General features: G+C 33.8%; 1 protein-coding gene across 2 annotated transcripts in view; it reads left to right on the plus strand.

Moving 5' to 3' along the window:
• Positions 1 to 17,552, plus strand: part of BBS7 (Bardet-Biedl syndrome 7) — a 36,943-nt gene that overhangs the window by 11,174 nt on the left and 8,217 nt on the right. The window contains exons 6-14 of one of the 2 annotated variants that reach the window (XM_058721479.1): positions 1,789 to 1,861; positions 2,528 to 2,644; positions 4,282 to 4,412; positions 5,660 to 5,744; positions 6,731 to 6,833; positions 8,462 to 8,654; positions 10,113 to 10,187; positions 13,194 to 13,259; positions 17,413 to 17,552. In XM_058721479.1, the coding sequence (XP_058577462.1) occupies positions 1,789 to 1,861; positions 2,528 to 2,644; positions 4,282 to 4,412; positions 5,660 to 5,744; positions 6,731 to 6,833; positions 8,462 to 8,654; positions 10,113 to 10,187; positions 13,194 to 13,259; positions 17,413 to 17,552 (983 nt within the window). The remainder of the gene's footprint in view (positions 1 to 1,788; positions 1,862 to 2,527; positions 2,645 to 4,281; positions 4,413 to 5,659; positions 5,745 to 6,730; positions 6,834 to 8,461; positions 8,655 to 10,112; positions 10,188 to 13,193; positions 13,260 to 17,412) is intronic. The other variant, XM_058721480.1, reaches the window with a different exon arrangement.

Below are 17,552 nucleotides of genomic sequence, written 5' to 3' on the forward strand. Positions count from 1 at the left end.
TAAAATACACATACATACAAACACCAGGATCCACAAAATAAAGTTTAATGTAAATAACATAGAACAGGTGGATTATTTGGATCAGAAACTTGGGCTAATGATAGCGCAATTGAATAAAAAATCTAGCTGTTTATTCTGTGCCATCACAGTCTATCGCATTCTTTGGAATTTCATAGTCAGATGGCCATTTCTTGGTGTTAGTCCTTTTATAGAAGGAAAAATCCAATGGTTCTATGAGGTTCTCCCTGCCCCCCCCCCCACCTCCCTGCCAAGGGAAGATAAAGTAATGTTCAAGATTCATTCTAGAGGGATGAATAATTAATTTCTTCTATAGCCTGTACTCCCAAATATGAATTGTTTGAATAAGGCTTTTAAACAGGAGCTGGCTAGAATTCAGTTAGAAATTGTTCCAGCTGATTCTAGGATTCTGCTTTGTTTAACTAGAAGAGATCCATGTACTTGCTGTAAAAATAAAGAATTCAGTAAGGATTTGTGGGAAGTTACAGCTTGAAGCCTTTGCTCTGCCCTTCATACGTCCTTCCTCCCCTTTACTGCTCATTATCCATTGCCCCAGAAGTAGCCTTTTTTTAAACAGTTTTCTTGTGGATTCTTTTGTGTTTATATAGTTGATATATATGAAATTTCAAATGTAATTATAAATAAAAGATGAAGCACGTTACTTTTATATATTCTATATATATTTAACTAAAAGGTCATTACATATTTACTATAATTTCACATTTTTTTCGTTGAATGATTTATCATAGTTATTTTTTCCATGTAAGTGTAGATACTTATAAGTACCCTATTCTTTAATAGCTTCACAAAATACTATGTACTAAATGAAAACATTAGAAGTGGCAAAATTTTAAAAAAGACAAAGAAATGGACGTAACTTATTTTCTTCTCTAAATAACAGGTCATTCTGCCTCTCACTGGAATAGGTTTTGGAAATACCCAAATACTTATTGACCATGTGACTATGTCAAGTTAACTGCTCCCAACTTCAGTCTCTTCTTCTGTACAATGAAAACACTGAGAACCCACCTGCTGGTATTATCCAACTAAATGAAACAACACATTCAGTGTACTACCCTAAGAGATAACACCCTAGATGTTGGATATTGCTGTTCTGGTGATACTCACCACCTACCTTCTTGGAGTACCAAAAAGTGTAATGGCACATTAAAGAGTGAGAAGTCCTGTTGAAAAAAAAATCTGCATAACCTTCTTGTGCCAGTTACCATCCTGAGAACCTGGACGACCTCTTAAGGTTGACGATGAGAATCAGGTTGAGGGTTAGGTAGGGGCTATTTTCTGCCTTAGATGACACATGTCTGCTACCACTCTGGGACTAGGGTGGCAAACTTCATTCACATTTTTCAGGAAGCAAAATTGAGCCCCTGGGCTTGTCTTTTTCTTAGGAAGTAACTTTGGGTCTGTTTAAATATTTGTGCTCTGAGTTAAAGAAAACAGAACAAACAACTTATTCCTGGAAAGCTTTGATAGGAAAATTTAAAGTTTTTGGGCAAACAAAGTATTTAAATTGAAAACTTTTCTAAGTGTTGAGTATTTTAAATATTTCTTCATGATCTTTAAATATTATATATTTTAAAATGAGTTAACATATACAAAATTGCTAAAGAAATGCAAGTTAATAATCACAGTCTAACTTTTTTCAGCAGTTTTATTCTAGAGTTTTTCTTTATATGAATACTGATGTTATCAAGGAGTATGTATACTAAATTTATGTTCTGTTTCAGTTTTAAAATACTCGTTCTTCTTCAGGGATCTGATGTGATGTATGAAACTGAAGTTCCTGGCCCACCTACTGTTTTAGCACTACACAACGGAAATGGCGGTAATCACAATAAAATAAGGAAGTGCGTTATGTTATTTAAGTCTAGATATTTCAGGTTTTTAATCATTTAATTATATATTAAGTATAGTTAATCATTTAACTGTATGTTAAGTTTTTAATAATGTAACTATATGTTAATGAACTGGAATTGAGACAGTAGTCTGATAACTTGCCAGTAACTAACAATAATGAATTGTTGAACTTTAATTTTCAGTGTCCTCATCTTAAAATTAGATGATGAGGAAGGGTCTTATCTCTTAGTTTATAAAATTCTGTGACTATATAACTATCCTCCAAAATTAAGTTTTCTGTCTTTTTATATTTTTTAAATGATATTTTTACATTAAAGTCCATGTATATGAAAATTTTTTCAGTTTTAAGGAGATCTTATGAGTCATGAGATAAGTATAACATGTTGACTTAAAAAAAAAATTTTTTTTATGTTTATTTATTTTTGAGACAGAAACAGAGCATGAGTGGGGTAGGGACAGAGTGAGAGAGAGACACAAAATCTGAAGCAAGCTCCAGGCTCTGAGCTGTCGGCACAGAGCCTGACGCAGGGCTCGAACCCACCAACCGTGAGATCATGACCTGAGCTGAAGTCGGACACTTAATCGACTGAGCCACCGAGGTGCCCCTAACATGTTAACTTTAATTATAAACTAGGTGACTCTGGAGAAGACCTTTTGTTTGGAACATCAGATGGAAAACTTGGGCTTATTCAGATCACTACCTCCAAACCGATACACAAGTGGGAAATTCGAAATGAGAAAAAGCTGGGAGGTATGTTTTTGATGTAGTTTAGATTCTGAAATGTCATTCATTATTAAATATCCTAAATTTTATATAGTTCATTCTGTTTTATTTATTCACAGTATTTGGTAAGCTTAACAATTTACAGAGCCACCTCAGATTTATTTACTCTTTGTTTATTTAGCAGGTCTGTCATACTTTGGCATCATTTTTTAATTAAGAAATGTTAATGGTAATTTAGGATAGGTAGGTTTTTGTGGGCTAATGTCCATCCATAGTATCAAATCCATTATTCACTGATGTAGGAAATTAATTGGAATTTAGGAATATTTGATATTAAGCAAGGAAGAAGTATAGTGAGTCAGGGAACATTCTGGTTTTCTAAAGGATTTATACCTTTCTGAGGAAATTTATATCTGACTTAGAAAGTAGTAAGATGGCTATTTATAGGTATAGTAATTCTATTCATGTATTCATTTATTCCTTCAACAAATACTTGTTAGGGGAGACAGAGAATAAACAAATGAATAAATAGATAACTTCATCTAAGTCATCTGAAAAAAATATCAGACAGTGATGCATTAGTGATAGGTGGAAGGAAGAAAACTAAATTTAGACTGGGTGGTAATGGAAGGTGTCTTATAAAAGGTGAAATTTGAGCCGAGATCTGATTCATAAGAAAAGGAGTTAGTAATGTAAAAATTGGGGGGAAAATTATGCTCCAGAAAGAGGAAAAAATCAGGGCATAAGTAAAGAGGAAAAAATCAAGGCATAAGTAAACTTGATTCATTTGAGGAGCAAAGTGAAGGTCAGTGTGGCTAAATGCATTAGCATGACAAGACAAGTCAGAGACTTAGCATAGGGCCAAATCATGTAGGTCCTTGTGGACCTTGGAAAAGGATTGAATTTTAATCTATGTGCAGTGGGAAGTCTTTGGAGAATTGTAAGTGGGAGTATGATATGATCTAATCTAACAAAACAAAGCAAAAAACATACCAGGGAGAATGGATCTGGGGGAAGCAGCTCAAAATTGAAAGTGTGGCGATCAGTTAGGAAGTCATTGTTATAGTTGTTATAATTTATTTTAGTCTAGACTACAGATAAGTGGCCTGAGCTAGGCTAATGGTAGTTGGAAATGGGAAGGACTCAATTTCAGTATATATTTTGGAGACAGAGCTGTTAAGATTTGCTAAGGGATTTGGTCTGGGCAGTGAGAAAAAGACAGGAATCAGAGATGTAGTCTAGATTTTTGGCCTGAACAAATGGGTGATACCTTACTGAGATGAGGAGAGTTTGGGGAAGGACCATTGATGGGGTGCACTAAAGGGGAATGAAGAATTTTCTTTGGGGCATAGGACGTTTGAGATGCAAATGGACGTCTCAAAGAAGATGCTGTATAGGATCTTGGATGTAGAAGTCTGGAGCTCTGGGGAGAGGCCAGAGCTAGAGATAAAACCTATGAGCCATTTCCATTTAGATTATATTTAAAGTCTTGGAAATGGCTGAATGTGGGCAGAAAAGGGGATACCTGATTATGCTTCAAGTTTTCTGTTCTTTGTTTTCCCATTCTGATTCAGTATATACATGTTTTCAGCCTTACTTTGTCTGTACTTGGCCCTAATATTAGTTTTATTAATAGCTTGTCACCTCTATCATCTTTTTTAAAGGTATTTTGTGTGTTGACAGCTTTGACATTGTGGGTGATGGGGTTAAAGATTTACTTGTTGGGAGAGATGATGGAGTGGTACAAGTGTATAGTTTTGACAATACAAATGAGCCTGTTCTACGATTTGATCAGGTCAGTTCATTTAAAAAGACTATATATGCTTATATTCATCAAATAATTATGGAGATGATTGTGATGTTTTGGGTTTTATTAAATTATATTAATATCTTGTGTTTGGCTTAGAATATTGCTGCTTTGATGTTATCAAAATCTTCTCTAGACTGCTCTTATGTTTGCATAATAGGCTATTGCCTTCCAGATAAATAATAAATTGCTTCTTCATTTGGTTTCTAAATATTGTATACCTGAACTTTAATTATTTTGCCTTAGTTTCTACAATGCATAGTGGATTACAGGAGTAACATTTATATGTTTGGGTAACAAACAAGACTTGTTTTAAAGTAATAATGTTTTAGGAATAAACTCATGTTGTTAGAACAATATCAAAATATCCTTGAGCAGAGAGAGAAAAGTCGCAATTTCACTTCTAACCACCCAAGACTTTACCAAATGAGAAGAATTACTAAATATGAGTAATTTTAGTTCACAGATTTTAATGTAGTTAAGCTTGTTTATGCCAAGGTACGGAGTTACATGGAGAATCAGTCTGCTGTAAAATGAATCTTTCGGTTTCATAAAGTGGTGTTCTCTAGTCCAGGGTTTCCCATCCTGCCTTATGCAGGATGGATTGAGGCTGTTTTACAAAAAAACAACAAAAACCACAACCAGTATCAAGTTTTCTTTGTCTGATTTCACTACTAGTGCTTCCCCTCAGTCCCAGCTTTAACTGTAGATCAGCAAATACAGATGTTTTGATGTATAGATAAAGGTATTACATAGATAATATGGGAATAAAAATTCCCTAAAGGTTTCATAGAGGCTATCATCTCCTTTATTCATCTAAAAAACTTTATTCTTTGTTCATTTCCAAAAACTATTTGGAAAAAACGCATGAGAGGTGGTATGTAGAATTCAGATGATAGACTAAACATATCGGGAGTTTTGCTTATGTAATTTTTAAAAAAAACCTCTTTATATAAATAAATGATTTTTGCTCATTATGTGGCTACTGTGGCTGAGTGCTACACACACATATATGAGTCATTTTCAGTCTTCTTTCCCCCAAATTTAAAAGCACTGGAATTTTCTGCCATTTGTGCAGGATTTTTGCCTCTCCAATCTCAGTGTTTTGAATGATAAGTATTCAATAAATGTATGTTGAATGTCTGGAGGGAGGAAAATAAGTTTTATTACTTATTTTAATATGTCTGTGAACTTTTTAGCTATTAATGAAGTACTTGATCTTAAATTTGTTTTAGATGTTGTCTGAAAGTGTCACATCTATCCAGGGTGGTTGTGTAGGGAAAGAAGGCTATGATGAAATTGTGGTATCCACGTATTCAGGTAAGGGAAATGGTAATAGGTAAAGAAAGAATCATTAAGAAAAAATATACATTTAATAAATTATTTTTTAATGTTATTATTTAATGTTAATTTTGAGAGAGAGAGCATGAGAGCAAGCAAGCATGAGTGGGGGAGGAGCAGAGAGAGAGAGAGGGAGAGAGAATCTCAAGCAAGCTCCATGCTCAGCCCAGGGCCCAACACAGAGCTCAATCTCACAATCCTGAGATCATGACCTGAGCTGAAATCAAGAGTCAGACACTTACCTGACTGAGCCACCCAGGCGTCCCTTAATAAATTATTTTTGATGATAACTTTTTAAAAAAAGTGTTATTAGTAAATCAGTCTTACCTATAGCATTAAAACCTTTACTGGTTAAAAACTAAGGAGGGAAGGAGTAGGTGTATTGGTTTATAAAAGAGGTAATATGTGAATAATGGAGTACTTAACATACTCTACTTAACCTTTGAAAATTAAATGATATTCTTTGGTTTAAAAAGAAGTATTTACTGAACTTTAGTTTATGTTTTGTTACTGTCTATATTTCTTATAAAAATTCCCTTGCTTTTGAGTTAGTGATTCTTTTACATTCTTAAAATAGCCAATGCGAGTTTTTAACTTTCCATAAACATGATTTTCGAAAGACAGTTCTAATTCATCAGGTATATTTGAACTTGCTAGAATTGTGTTGACTTATTCCATACTTGAAAACTAAAACTATAAATTGAGAAGTGAAAGATTTCTTTAATCATAGTATTATAGTAGTTTACACAAAATAAAAATAGTATCGCAAATGTTTATTATGTAGTTTCTTTATGGCTTCAGTATTTTCCAGCTTGATATATTTTGTTGTTTTGTCTTGTTTTTTGAAGGACAATAAGTCCTAGGACTAAATGAGGTTGATGTTGGTGGACAAAGGGGCATGTATATTGGGGTTTCTTTTAATACTAGCAGCACTTAATGGTGCACAATTTAATTCATCTCTGCAGGCTGGGTTACAGGTCTGACAACAGAGCCTATGCATAAGGAAAGTGGACCAGGAGAAGAAGTAAAAATTAATCAGGAGATGCAAAATAAAATTTCTAACTTAAGGTAATTTTGGATTTTTTTGTTTGCTTTTTTTTTTATTTCATGAAGTGTGTAGTTCTTATATTTTATTGGAAGGAATTATACAATTAATTATTTTATCACCTTTTTAAATTTATCAGTTTGAGAAAATTTGCAGTAAGTGCTAATTAGTATTTTAAAGTTATAAATATACTTTTTATATTATTTATATACATATACATATTATTACTTTTTTCTATACTGACTTTTTCCTAGATCAAAAATTACATTTTTCATTTGTTTATAGATAGTTGTAGTGTTTTGTTTTTTCACAGACATTAGAAAGACAGCTGTATTCCTTCTTAATTGTACTGTTTACTGCTCCTGTGGACCCTTATGAATCTGTAACATTGGCTTATCAGTTTTCTTACTGGAAATGAGTAATGTTGACTCTTTTAGACACAGGGATTGCTTCTGTGGCCTGTTCAATTTGACAAATCCTATGAAAAGAGACCCCAGACTCAAGTAAATTTGCTTCATACAGTGAAGAAGTGGGAGTTGCTGAAACTTCTAATGACTGCTCTCCCTACTTCAACCCTTACCAACCTCTTGGGGGCAGTGAGGGCTGATCTATTTTTATTTTTGGTGGTAGTTGAGGGCTACTTAAGTTTTTAAGGCAGCAAAATGCCACAAGTACTAGTTCACTAAAGCCACACCACATGTTTACCACAAGCCAGTTTAGCAAAGCCACCTGGACTCCAAGCTCCAACATTCATGCAATAAGGAAACCAAGTAGAATTAATGGCTATTCTCTCACATCGTCAGTATACCTTACATTTATAACCGAGTCTGTCCCTCCTGATTCCAGTGGAATGTAAGCTCATGAGAAGCTTATGTCTGTTTTGTTCATTCAGCACCTGCAACATAGGTACATATGAGGCTCTAAGTAAATATTTCTTGTACGAATGAATCTTTTCCTTTGTTTTGTTTATCGCACAAATCCCTTCCAAGCTCTTACCCAGATTTTTTCCCCTAAGTTGGGGCTGGCTAAACCTCATGTTGTTGTTTCTCAGTTACTAGTTGCTACATTTGCATATGTTGTTTCCCTTTAACTGAAGTGACTCTAAGCAATGAAGCAATGTCTGTACAGTTGAAGGTCAGCAGAATCCTTTTAAACACTTGATGGAAGAAACTCAGCTGTACCACTGGCTCATGATCATCTTATGGTCCCCAAAATGTTAGTACTCCACAGCCTCCTTCTTATTTTGTCTGTTTCCCCTAATTTTTACTGAAAGGCACATATTTACTGGTTTTACACATTTTGTTTCTTCAAATTAAGTCTAACATTTCTCTGCTCCAGTACAATTAGTTTCTCTTCTGATTAACTGTAACTAGATTTGTGTGTTAGAACTGATTATTTTCAGCTTGCCTTGATAGTTACAACTCTTTATTAATATTGCTGGTATGGGACTGAGTTTTAATTTTTAGATTAGAGATAAATAATGTGGAATTGTTTGGTTAGTCATAGAAACAAAACTTTGTATTAGTGTCATAGTTCTAGTTCAACTAATAAACATCCGTTTTGCACAAGTAAATGTCTCAAGTTCTTGTAATCATTCTAAGGACTTCAAATGTTTATACTTATAGGTGACAGTTGTATATATTCTCTCTAGGAGTGAGCTGGAACATCTGCAGTATAAGGTACTACAGGAAAGAGAGAAATATCAACAGTCTTCCCAATCAAGCAAAGCAAAATCAGCAGTACCTTCATTTAGTGTAAATGACAAGTTTACATTAAATAAAGATGATGCCAGCTACAGCCTCATCTTAGAGGTGCAGACAGCAATAGATAATGTCTTAATACAGGTAAGCCAGTGTCTAATTTCTTTGTTTTGTGATTGGATCTATTTTGCAGACCAGCCGTATGCACTAATTATTATTGAACACTTTTAATTTTAAATTTTTTTTTTTTCAACGTTTTTAATTTATTTTTGGGACAGAGAGAGACAGAGCATGAACGGGGGAGGGGCAGAGAGAGAGGGAGACACAGAATCGGAAACAGGCTCCAGGCTCTGAGCCATCAGCCCAGAGCCTGACGCGGGGCTCGAACTCACAGACCGCGAGATCGTGACCTGGCTGAAGTCGGACGCTTAACCGACTGCGCCACCCAGGCGCCCCAGAACACTTTTAATTTTAGACAGTAATTTTAAGTGTTTTTCTTTAAATTGCATTTAGCTTAGATAGTAATTTTAAAGGTTTATCTAATCTTCTATTAGATAATCAGTTTGCTCATAGATTATCTAAGTTATATCTTTTCTTTTTATTTATCCTGTAAGTATTAAACGAAAGACTGATGGACTTAAGTTTTAAGAAGCATCAAAAAGAACAGTAAGGGTTTTGTTCTTTGGCGATCTTAAGAGAATTTTAAGAGATGCGATTTAGAAAACTGCAGTATTTAATGCCCTTATTAGAACCTTTTTTTTTAAGCTCTCAATTCTAAAATGGTAGCTTACAGTACAGCTTGCTCATTAACCACCAGTTTCTGGGTAGGTCCGTAGACAAAGTATATTCCCAAAAGGTGAAATATAGGGGTAATAATACACAACTCCATTCAATAATATATTTAATCAGTTTTTCTTTAAATTGTAAGATATTCAGGGAGTGGGAAAGGATGGTAGTAGGATGAATGGAAAACAAGCAAAAGATGGAAAACCCATAAGAAGATGAGAAGAGAATAAAGTGGAGAAAGAAGATAATGTTTAAAAAGATGTGGGGGAGAGATCAGATTATTAATTAAAATTTAAAGGCTGAAATCTGTCTTAGGTAATGCTAGCATAAGGGCTGCATTGCACAACTCTAGGAGCACCATTTAGATAGAACTGAGTGCAACAACAGTGCCCTAGGAACTACCTCTCTAGAGGAGACCAAAAATTATCTCATTTTTGTGATGCAGGTAAAAACTAAATTGATAAAAATGAACTGATAGAATCAGAATGGCCATATTATTATTTTTAGACTATGGTAACATTTTTAGCATTGACAAAAATAGGTAGAAAGATTATACTTTTAAGGGGGTGGTGAGAGATGATCGTTTATGATCTCTAATAGTCCAAATTAGAAAAAAAATAAACATTGTGATATAACATTTTTTAGTGCATTTATTTTCTAGAAGTACATTATCAAATGTAAATTAAGAGAATTCATATGCTCAAATTTAAAGATGAACATGAACTAGAACTAAAGAGAACCCTAAGAGAAAATAATGTTTTGTAAATTTTTTAGCTTTCCATCTGAACCATTTTTTTTTTTTTATATTGACTGTAGAGTGACGTTCCAATAGATTTACTTGATGTGGATAAAAATTCTGCTGTTGTCAGCTTTAGCAGCTGTGATTCTGAGGTGAGTAAAAAGTATCAAGAATTTTTCAGACACTTTTTCATTTCTATTATACCATTTTGAATAAAGCCTAATAAATGCTACTAAGGTTTAATGTTTCTTCAATCTGTCTTTCATAACCTTTCCCTCAAAATCTGTTTCAGCTCATTTCCCCTATTTTCAGATAATCCAGAAAACTGGGGTGTTTTCCTAGATTCCTTCCTTTCTCTGATCTGTTAAATCCAGTTAGTCACTATTTTTTGCCAGTCTATGTCCTTGGCTCCTATGTCTCTACTCTGCTTCATTTCCACTTCTGTTAACTTTTCAGGCCCTTACCATGTTTGTTTGAACTACTCATCTATCAGTTTTTCTATCTCCAGTATTGCCTCTCACCTCCAGGCTCTGCTGTACACCGCTACCAGAGAGGTCTTCCTAAAATGTAAATATCACCATGTCATTTCTTTTTTCAAAACCTTTAAAGATTCCTTATTTCCTGCTGCATATAAGTCAGATTCCTCATTGTGGCATAACAGCTTTCCATGATTCAGCTCTTGATTACATCTCTAGCTGATCTCTTACCAGCTGCTACCTTCCCTCCCATGCACATTATTGCTGCCAAACTGAAGTTCTTAAAATTTCTTGAAAATGCTATATAGTTTCACACATTCCTACATTTGAACATGGTCTGTTTCTTCTGCTTGTTCTTTTTCACCATTTCTGGGCTTGTTGAATCTTGCTTAACCTTTATTTAGCAGACATTTGGTGGGTACTTACCATGTGTAAAGTGTCTTGGATGAGATTGTATCAGAGCTTTTGGATATGCTTAATATATCACTTCTTTCTGTTCAGTACTAGCACACACTAGCAGTCCCAGAACTAAGTGTGACTCCTGGAGAGAAGTTAGGGAAAATAAGGTCTGGAACGGTTGTTTTGGAGAAGGCAAGCCAGAGCAGATGATGATTAGAGTTGGCAAGTCATTATACATATAAAAAAGGGAGGAATAGGGGTGCCTGGGTGGCTCAGTCAGTTGAGCCTCTGACTGTGACTCAGGTCATGATCTTGCGGTTTGTGAGTTTGAGCCTCGCGTCCCAGAGCTTGCTTCGGATTCTGTGTCTCCCTCTCTCTCTGCCCCTCCCCCACTCACACTCTGTCTCTCTCTCCTTCAAAAATAAATAAACATTAAAAAAATTTTTTTTTAAAGGGAAGAATAAAAAGAGTAGATGAAGAACAAAGTTGATAGCTATATTTGGGAATAGTTTTTAATATAATTTTATAGTAAAGCTTTTCTTTTAAGAGAGATTTTTCATAGTTGTATTATGTAGTTAGTATGTATGGTTTGTCATCCCTGTTTGAGAATAAGAGATTTGATCAGGGGCGCCTGGGTGGCTCAGTCGGTTAAGCGTCTGACTTCAGCTCAGGTCATGATCTCACAGCTTGTGAGTTCGAGCCACGCATCGGGCTCTGTGCTGGCAGCTCAGAGCCTGGAGCCTGCTTGGGATTCTGTGTTTCCTTCTCTCTCTGCCCCTCCCCCACTTGTGCTGTGTGTGTGTCTCTCTCTCAAAAATAAATATTTAAAAAAGAGAGAGAGATTTTATCACAGTTGTATTATGCAATATGTGTGGTTTGCCATCCCTGTTTGAGAATAAAACATAAAAGATTAAAGCCTACATTTTTATTTTCATTCAAAAAATCAAGTTAATCTTAAAATCTTAATTCCTAAATTACTGTGAAAGATCAACCTATTTACATCATTGCAGGATTCTTTGAAATGAGTATTTTATACTAACTTAAAACCCATTTTCTAGAAGGATGGCTTTAAAAAAAAAAAAGCCTTAACATGGGGATTTCAAGTATATACACAAGTAGAGAGAATAGTATAATAACCTCACTATACTCATTGTTCACTTCAACATACGGCCAGTCTTGTTTTATGCTCTCCTCTATCTCCTATCCCAAACCTAATCCCAGACATTTCATGTATTTTAATCTTTATCATCTTATTCATAAATACTTAGGTATGTAACATTTGTTTTTAACCACACGAAAGTATATTTATTTTCAGGTTGATTGATATTCTGTTTACTAAATTTAAATGATTTTAAATTAAAACGTTCAAATTTTCTTTTTGATATTAGCATCCTTTTTCTTCATTTACTTATTAAAAATAGGGAAATAGTAGTATATGAAAATTGCATACTAAGTATTTCATGTTGCTTTGTCTGGTTTTGCAATTCATAACCCAGATATATTTCTCTGTTTTTAGTAGTTTAATATTCAGTTTCCAGAAGTTATCATATTTGAAGTAACCTGTCTAATTTAATTCAACAAACATGTATTGAATGCTTACAGTATCATCTCAGGCACTGTGCTATTTGCTGGAAATACAGAGATATGATATTTCTTAGTCCTCTATAACTATTTGTGATAATCAAAGACATTCATGTTTTGTCTTTTAATAGTATAAACATTAGAAGTTTGTGCTGTCAGTTAAATTTTTAGAAAAATTAATATTTTAAAGTATTGTAGTGGCACCTGGGTGACTTAGTCATTTGAGCGACCTACTCTTGATTTTGGCTCAAATCATGATCTCATGGTTGTGAGTTCAAGCTCTGTGTTGGGCTCTGCACTGACAGTGTGGAGCCTGCTTGGGGTTCTCTCTCTCCTCTCCCTCTTCCCCTCCCCCCTCGCTTTCTCCCTCAAAATAAACATTAAAAAAATGTTATTGTAGAAACTCAGGATGGAAAGAGCATGAGCTTGTGTCTTAAAAGTATTCATTTGGATTCTGATTTCTTTACTTATGAGCTTTTGGAAAATTTTCCTAACCCGAATGCTACAGTTTCTCCATCTGTAAAAACTTATTTAGTAAAAGTTCGCATAGGGTTGTTTGCAGGAATAAGAAAAAAGCACTTAGCACGGTGTCACCCACATGATATGTGCTTTATAAATGATAACCATTATTATTATTGATGATGTTTTTATTATTATAAAAATGTGAGTTTATCCTTTGCCTTAACTTTGAATTTTTCCTAGTCAAATGACAACTTTCTTCTCGCCACTTATCGGTGCCAGGCAAATACCACAAGGCTGGAACTCAAGGTAAAAATGTTTGACATTACCTTTAATTGAAAGTTTGAATGTTTTTCCCCCTAGGTATATCTTGCAACGTATCATATCACTTCTTTGTATTGTTTTCTCCCTGAAATAAGTAATGACTGCTGGATGACCAGCTGGGTTTTAACTCAGCCCAAACCATTATCTCTGCTATTGGCACACAACCAATCACCTTCTCTAAAATTACCAATCCTGAATTTCCTCTTAGTGGAATTTTTTTTTTCGAATTTTCTATTCTGGAAAGTTTCAAATGTACGGAAAAGTAATGACTTCAGCTTCAGTAGTCATCAACTCATGACGTTCTTGTTTATACTATCACTGTCTATCCCAAAATATTCTGAAGCAAATACAAGATTTTTTTATAATTTCAGTTGTAAATATTTCAGTACATATGTCCAAAAGATAAGAACTATTTTTTAAAACATAACCACAATACTATTATAACACCTAAGAAAAATTAACAATAATTTCTTAGTTTCATCAAATATTTAGTATTTAGATTTCACTGAGTTTTTTTTTACAGTTTGTTTGATCCAGTCATGGTCCAGACAAGGTAATTTGGTTATTGAAGTATTTGAGCATTTGTCCTATATTTTCCTACCATTTGGATTTTTCTGATTGTGTTCCAATAATGTCATGCATTACCATCTTTCTAAAGAAAATCTTTTAGTATTTTCTTCAGCAATTTAGTAATATAATCTCTTTCATAATTAAATACTGATCGTAGCACACAAATCTAATTTAGTTAATTAATTTGTGTGAGGTTTTTAAAAATTATTTTTGATATATTTATGATCTAAAAAATTAAGGAATGGTTGTTTTGGAGAAGTGTTGTTGATGCTCAGAGATTCAGTCTGTGTTTTTCAAGAGAGATGTTATACAATAACTTTTTCACATCTAGTTAAGGAAGTTCCAGTTAAGTGTAGGTTTTTTTTCCCTAAACAATTTATTTTAGTCTGCATAAGTCCCCTTTTGTGTATTTTGAAAGAAAAATTGAAAACTGGAATAAATTTATTTCTAAAGGACTATACTTAAACATATTTTATGTAACCTAATTAAACATTTTAAATTACATATCCACTGACAAGACTGTGCCAATAAATTGGGAAGTAGGCCTAAATATATTAAAAAGCTATGTTCTTTTTTTTAAGTTGGATGCAACTTAAAACTTTAATGATAGATGCAAGAAAACTACTGAAAAAGAAGAAAAAGGTGAAACTTATATGGTAAAACATACTATGAAACTACTGTAATAAAAATAATGCAGGGTATTTAAAAGGCCTAAATAAATAGGGAGTGCAATAAAATTGTATAGAACTAGAGCTTAACATACATTTATGGAAATTTAATGGATGACTTTTTTTTTTTTTGAGAGAAAGAGTGCAGGTGGGGGAGGGGCAGAGGAAGAGGGAGAGAGAAAACATTAAGCAGGCTTCACACCCACTGTAGAGCCCAATGCAGACCTTGATCTCACAACCATGAGACCATGACCTGAGCTGAAATCAAGAGTTGGACGTTTAACCAACTGAGCCACCCAGGTGCGCCTAATGCATGACATTTTTATGTAGGGAAAAATTCTGTTAAATTACTATTTCTATTTAAAAATTGATGTCAACACAACTGGTATATATCTGGAAGAAAATTAAGTGGATTCTTATCTTAATGCCATATATAAAAAATAAATATGGATGTATTAGGTACCTAATTATTTTTCAAAAGAAGGAAATTTAGTTATCTTTTAGGTAATGGGTGAATATCAGTAAAACACAAAGACTACTACTACCTCTAACTTGTTATAAAAACAACTATTCAGTAAGGAAAATAGGCAGAGAATATGTTCTGTGCTTCAGTTCACATAAGAGGGAGTCAAAATAGCTAGCAAATATTAAAAGAAAATGTTCTAACTTACTGTTAGGGAAATTCAAATTAAAATAACAAAAAACATTTTCTGCTTATCTAACAGACTGGCAAAAAATTTTAAAAAGCAACATCACCATGTGGCAGGGATGAGAAAAAGACACTCTAAATCATAGCTGAAGGAAATAAAAATTGTTATAGCTGCTTTGGAAAAACAGGCAATAGTCCCACTTGGAGGAATCTATTTTAAGCAATAAAATCACAGTATTATACACACAGATATGTATTTAATTAACTGCAGTATTGTTGTAGAAGCAGAGGAGTGGAACCAAAGTGAACATTCAATAATTGAATGGTTGAATAATTAGCTATTTATGCATTCCATGGAATATAACACAGCTGCAATAAGGAAGGCATTGATCTATTCCTGTTAACATGGAGTGAATTCCATGAAAAACAAGATGTGGATAAAATCCCATATATGTAAATACATTTTATTTACATATGAATAAAGGTATGAAAAGAAACATACCTGTCTGGTATGATAGCATATGCCACAGGAGAAAGCATGGGTGGGATAGGAGTGGGAGGGAGGTGATGGCATTAGGAAAGACAAAGATAAGGGGAAAATGTGACTATTAGAAATAAAAGAAAGATGTCTATGATATAAATAGAATTTCTTCATGTGAAATTATGATTTTGTTTTTGTACTTCTGCATAGAGAAATGTATGAAGGTATGACTACCAAAATAGCAATCATGATCATTTCTGGGTGGTAGGATTTCAGGCGACTTGTATGTTCATCCTAATTTTTCTGTATTGCTTATATTTTTAATAATGAAAATGAATTTTTATATAATCAAAAAAAGCATTATGACTTTTTATTCTGGAAAAAATTATGTGCTAGTGTAAGCTTACCTTTAAAAAAGAAACCCTGAAATATAGCTGTATCAGATCTATTTTTTATTTCTTTTCTGTATTTTTATTTTTCATCTTTTTATTTTTCCTCTCTTTCCATTTAGAGCAATATTTGCAGTGTAACATTTGCAAAAGACCTTGCTTTAAGCTTTTAGTTCTCCTTCCCATTTAGGTAAAACATTGATTTCTGCCCCCCTCACATGCTAGGAAAAGTGTGAGTTAAAATATCAGCTAGCAGGTCACCTGGGTGGCTCAGTCAGTTGAGCATCCAACTCTTGATTTTGGCTCAGGTCATGATCTCATGGTTCATAGGAACGAGCATCACGTCAGGCTCTGCGCTGACAGTGTGGAGCCTGCTTGGGAGTCTGTCTCTCTCTCTCTCTCTCTCTCTCTCTCTCTCTCTCTCTCTCCCCTGCCCCCTCTCACTTGCATGCGTGCTCTCCCTCTCTCTCAAAATAAATAAAATATAGCCAGGTTAGAGCTATGTTAAAATATAGCTATGGTTAGAGAAGCTACCATTGTAATACAAGAAGTACTACAGTCCATCTATGAATTTGAAGTGAGAGAAACGGAGACGGGGGGCAAGAGGGAGAAGCTGGACAGCTTTCCAACTCCTGAAAAATTAATTCTTCACAGTGTAATGAATTTTTATTTTCTGTTAAGTGTTTTGAATCCTCAGAAGGTCCAACCAGGTATATTTAAAATAACTCAAAAGAATTTCCTAATCTAAATATGTTATAATTAGATGGTGTATACTTCTGTATTTTCATAGAAAATCAAGAATTAAGTTCTTAGAAACTTTTTTTTTTCTGTCAGTAGATTCTTATATGTCAATATAAGCTGTCAATAGCTTATATAGCTGTTATAGCTTATAGCTGTCAATAGCTATATGCTATAATACCCTTATTTATGAGAAAATGAAGTGTTACATTTAAGTTTTAGTTATTTAAAAAACTCACTTATCCACCTCAACAAAATGTCTAAATTTTAACCATTTTCGATGTGAATCTTATGAACTATATTAGACACTTGTGGTTTTAGATGTGATGGGTTAGTATGTAAGAATGTACTTTTTTTGGAATGACACAGCACTACTAAGTGTAGACAGATCATCTAAAAATATGTGGTGGGGATAACTTTTATAGATAGATTAAGTTTGCTTTTGCCTGCCAAAGGTTTTTAAATTTTCCTTTACTCTAGTGGTAAAAAGTAATTGTTTAATAAAATGCCATTATTTCCTTCAGAATATCACAGAAGAGATTAAGGTCTAATTACTTGATTACTTGTGTTGAACATTTTAAAGATAACATTTATGTTATGTTGCTAGGTTATTCTTATTTTCTTTTCTTTTGTGTTTACTCAGATTCGTTCAATTGAAGGCCAGTATGGCACACTTCAAGCATATGTGACTCCAAGGATTCAACCCAAAACCTGTCAGGTCCGCCAATACCTTATCAAACCCCTTTCACTCCATCAGAGAACTCACTTTATTGATCATGACAG

This window comes from Neofelis nebulosa, chromosome 3 (assembly GCF_028018385.1).
Source record: "Neofelis nebulosa isolate mNeoNeb1 chromosome 3, mNeoNeb1.pri, whole genome shotgun sequence".
In the NCBI taxonomy this organism is placed as follows: domain Eukaryota; kingdom Metazoa; phylum Chordata; class Mammalia; order Carnivora; family Felidae; genus Neofelis; species Neofelis nebulosa.